This window comes from Quercus lobata, chromosome 5 (genome assembly GCF_001633185.2).
Source record: "Quercus lobata isolate SW786 chromosome 5, ValleyOak3.0 Primary Assembly, whole genome shotgun sequence".
Taxonomy (NCBI): Eukaryota; Viridiplantae; Streptophyta; class Magnoliopsida; order Fagales; family Fagaceae; genus Quercus; species Quercus lobata.
Genome location: NC_044908.1, coordinates 6,126,508 through 6,130,836, shown reverse-complemented (window position 1 = coordinate 6,130,836; position 4,329 = coordinate 6,126,508). Strand labels below are relative to the sequence as shown.

Sequence of the window (4,329 nt, the reverse complement as noted above, 5' to 3'; positions counted from 1 at the left end):
CAACTCGACTTAACTTGTAACCTAATTAACCTAACTTAAACCGGACCTGACTTGGCTATTTAGTTTGTTTGTTTTTTACTCTAGTAAAGTAAGTAATACTCGTTAAGAGCATTCTCATCAGCTCTCTCGTAAAAAATGCCATTTTAACACACCAAAAACCTACTTTATCATTTTAGCACATCATTTTACAATATACCATTTATCAGATGTTCTATTTTTCTATTCTATACATTAAAATAATATTTACATCACATTAAAATAATATATTAACTTCTCTCATCAACAACAGCAACAACGGCACAGCCACCACTGCCGCAACAACGGCCACCAACAACAACCACGGCCACAACAACCACGGCCACACCAACAACACCGAGAGCCACCACAACCACCAAATTACAATATCACTGCCACAACTAACCCACAACCCAGCACATTCACAAACCTCAAAACCCATCCCAAATCAAACAAACCCAACCTCCAATCCCTCTAGATAAGCCTGAACCTCACAACCTACCGGCAACAACAAAAAAAGCCACCACCACAACCTATGAAAATCAACCAATAGCCACAACAATAAAATCCACGGCAACCAAAAAAAAAAAAAAAAACCACCATCAGAAAACAAAAGATAAGAAATGTCTCACACTGTGTGAGATCGGCGGCGTGGGGGTGGATGGCACGGCAAGCTCGACGGTGTGGCGTGGCATGGCGGATGGTACGGCAAGCTCGACGGCGCGGCGTGGCGTGACGTGGTGGATGGCACGAAGCTCGGCGGCGCGGCGTGGTGGTCACTGTGGTGAGATCGGCTTGGCTGTGAAAGAGCAACAGAGAGGGCTAGATAGAGATGAGAGTTTGGGTCAGAGTTAGAGAGATCGAAGGTTGAGAGAGATGGGGAATTAGGAAAATCAATAAAGAAAATTGATCGGTGGTTTTGTTTTTGAGTGATCTTTAGAGAGTTTTTGTGTTTTGTTTGTAAGGGAGACCTTGAGTTTGCATTTGAGAATGACTGAGGAAAGAGAGATACGACAGAGATGAGAGTTGAGAAAGAGAACCAGATGGAGAGAGAGAACCAGGCGGAGAGAGAGATATATCTGGGGAGGAGAGAGAAAAAGTATATAAAATAATAATAAAAATTTTGGCACATTTGTCCGTACCGTCTCAAATATGAGACGGTACTGTAGTCGTGTGTTAAAAATTTTGAGATTTGAGATACCTGATGATGGTTGGTTTTTAGTGTTTGGTGTGTCAAATGCCAAATATTTGACATTTGACACACTTGATGATAGTGCTCTAAAAAAAAAAAAAAAAAAAAAGTTAAAAGTTAAAACTTACGAAGCATTGAAACCTATGGGCCCGTTTGGTAAATGTGTTTAAAAACTGAAAATTATTGTTTGAAAACATTTGTAAAAATACGTGTGGGTGAAAAAGTGCGTGAAATGCTGTTTAAAAACTAAAAATGGTTGTTTGGAAACATAAACCAAACACCCCCTATGCCTTCGTTATGCAGAAGACTTTGCAACACATTACTCTTAAAAATACAGATGTGAGTCATCGGAATTCAATGAGCCCCTCTCATGCGTCAGCCTCTCTCTGAGCAGAAACTCAATGTTTTTTTTTTTTGGTCACGGTAGTCTGATAGTGTTGAACCACCTTTCAAGTACCGATGGAAAAAGAGCTCTTATATATGCTATTTACAAGTAAGATTTCTCATTTATCTGTGCCATTTAACTTGATGCTCCACTGGCTACTTGATTAAGTGCCTTCGTTTTATTTAAGCAATTTTTACCATTTTCTTCTTCTTCTTCTTCTTCTTCTTCTTCTCCCCCTCGGATCTTTTCTAGTTCTCATGTTTCACAATTCTTCACCTTTAGTTGTTGGTGGTTTGTTCTTCATAAAGAAGAGGAAGATAATGCAGATTTTTCCAGAAAGTGTGACAAAACTTTGGAATGAGTGGGAACTCCGTGTTATGGTTATATTTAGCCTAATTTTTCAAATCTTGCTAATCCTGATGGGAAAAAGTAGAAAGTATTCAGCTGCAATCTGGATCAGAATCATACTATGGATCGCCTACTTGTCCGCAGATTGGGTGGCAACAGTCTCACTGGGTGTACTTTCAAACAAATCAGGAGATTTGAAAGGTCACTCTGCGGAGGCAGATTATGTAATATCGGCGTTTTGGGCTCCATTTCTTCTCCTGCACCTTGGTGGTCCAGACACCATTACTGCCTACTCCTTGGAAGACAACGAGTTATGGCTTAGGCACTTGCTTGGGTTTGCTGTCCAAGTGGGAGTGGCTTTCTATGTTTTTCTTAGAGCTTGGATAAGTAGTACTCTTAACTTTCTGGCGATTCCGATTTTTATCGCTGGGATTATCAAGTTTGGAGAGAGGGTTTGGATTCTGAGGTATACAAGCAGTGAGCATTTTATAGACTCGATGCTTCCAAATCCTGATCCTGGACCCAATTATGCTAGATACATGGAGGAATACTCTTCAAAGAAAGCTGAGGGGTTCAAGATTTCATCAGGGACGGTCATTGCAGCTCGCACAGAAGCGAATAATTCTGATACTACTGCAAGGGATGATACCAATACAGAGGCATTCATTTTAGAGAAGGCTTTGTACTTCTTTCAGATTTTCATGCTATTATGTGTGGATCTTATCCTTAGCTTCCATGATGTCTTGAACAGCCAATCCTTCTTTCAGAACATATCTTGTGATGAAGCTTTCAAAGTGATTGAGGTTGAGCTAGGATTCATGTATGATGTGTTCTATACAAAGGCAGTTGTGGTTTATTCTTTTGTGTATGGCTTTCTCACTCGTTTCAGTCTCTGTTGTATCAGTCTCCGATGCATCAGTTTCTTTTCAATCATTTCTGCATTTGTGGCCTTCTTGATTACTGAAAAGCAGGCATACTCAACAGTGGATGTGATTATTACTTATGTATTATTAGTTGGAGCTATCGTCCTAGAGCTTTATGCAGTATTTTTACTTCTATGCTCAGACTGGACATTGATATGGTTGAGTAAGCATGAGAATAGGGTGGGAAAATTCTTGTATCGAGCCATTTCATTAATTCCATTGACCAAAAAGCGGAGATGGTCTAATACCATGGCACAGTACGGCCTAATAAGATTTTGCCTCAAAGATAAGCCAGCAAAGCGCAGTTTTATTCCGAGGGGGTTGTGCATTTATAAATTATTGGAGAAGCATCTATACAAGTATTCAGTGAATGTTCCTTCAGAACTGAAGAAGCTGATCTTTGAGCTGTCCCTAGAGAAATCAAAGAGGGCCTCAAATTTCAAGGCTTTCAAAGAATTATGTGCTTGTAGGGGCGTTCAGGTGCTTAAACAAGAAAATGGTCTTGATCAAATAAGCAAAGAAAAAAGTAAAATACTCGAAGAAAGTGTTGAGGTAGAATTTGATCAAAGCATTCTTCTATGGCATATTGCAACTGATCTTTGTTACCACTTTGATCAAGGCGAGAATTCAAACTCTACCAATGGAACAAATCGTACAGCTAGCAAGTTGTTGTCGGACTATATGTTGTATCTTTTAGTTATGTGTCCCTTCATGCTGCCAAATGGAATTGGACTGATCAGGTTTAGAGACACATGTGCTGAAGCAATTGAATTTTTCAAAGAAAGAAAATCCATATCAAATGTGAAGAAAGCATGCACAACGTTACTCAAAGTGAGTACTGAGATTCCTCCGTCGGAAGTGAAAGGAGACAGAAGCAAGTCAGTGCTATTTGATGCTTGTCGGCTCGCTAAATGTTTGCAATCTTTGGTAACAGAGGAACAATGGGAGAATGACAAGAAGTGGGAGTTGATAAGTCATGTGTGGGTGGAAATGCTATCATATGCTGCAAGTCAGTGTCGATGGAATCTTCATGGTCAGCAGCTTAGGCGAGGAGGAGAGTTGCTCACTCATGTCTGGCTTCTCCTCGCACATCTCGGTATTACTGAACAGTTCCAAATTTCACAGGGCTATGCAAGGGCTAAATTGATTGTGCAGTGAAAATTTTCTGTCGTCAAATTCCAAAATTGAAGACAAGAAAGCATGAATAAAATCATTAATTGTCATATTGTACCTTCAATTACTTCTTCGCAAAAAGCTATCCAATAAATGCATATGAAAACATGCTGTTGGGAAATTTAGACCTTGGTTTTTAATCAATCACGTTTTCAGTCTACCGTTAATCAATTAAAAACCAATATCACGAATAATAAACAATGTGACAATTAAAATTTTCTTAAATTTTAGAATCTCTAAGTCCAAGGATGATTATGAATCTAACTTTTTTATCCAATTCGGGCTTCCAAATA

General features: G+C 39.3%; 1 protein-coding gene across 1 annotated transcript; it reads left to right on the top strand.

Annotated features, from left to right (window-relative positions):
* Positions 1-1,520: 1,520 nt before the first annotated feature.
* Positions 1,521-4,100, top strand: LOC115989380. Its single transcript, XM_031113059.1, has 2 exons — positions 1,521-1,700; positions 1,875-4,100. The coding sequence occupies exons 1-2, from the start codon at positions 1,667-1,669 to the stop codon at positions 4,019-4,021; spliced, it is 2,181 nt and encodes a 726-aa protein (XP_030968919.1). The 5' UTR covers positions 1,521-1,666; the 3' UTR covers positions 4,022-4,100.
* Positions 4,101-4,329: the final 229 nt, after the last annotated feature.

Bases quoted from the DNA above. Each gene is read 5' to 3' on its own strand.
- LOC115989380 (XM_031113059.1), top strand. From the start codon at position 1,667: ATGGAAAAAGAGCTCTTATATATGCTATTTACAA. The intron at 1,701-1,874 runs GTAAGATTTCTC...CTTCACCTTTAG, and splicing joins CTTATATATGCTATTTACAA to TTGTTGGTGGTTTGTTCTTC.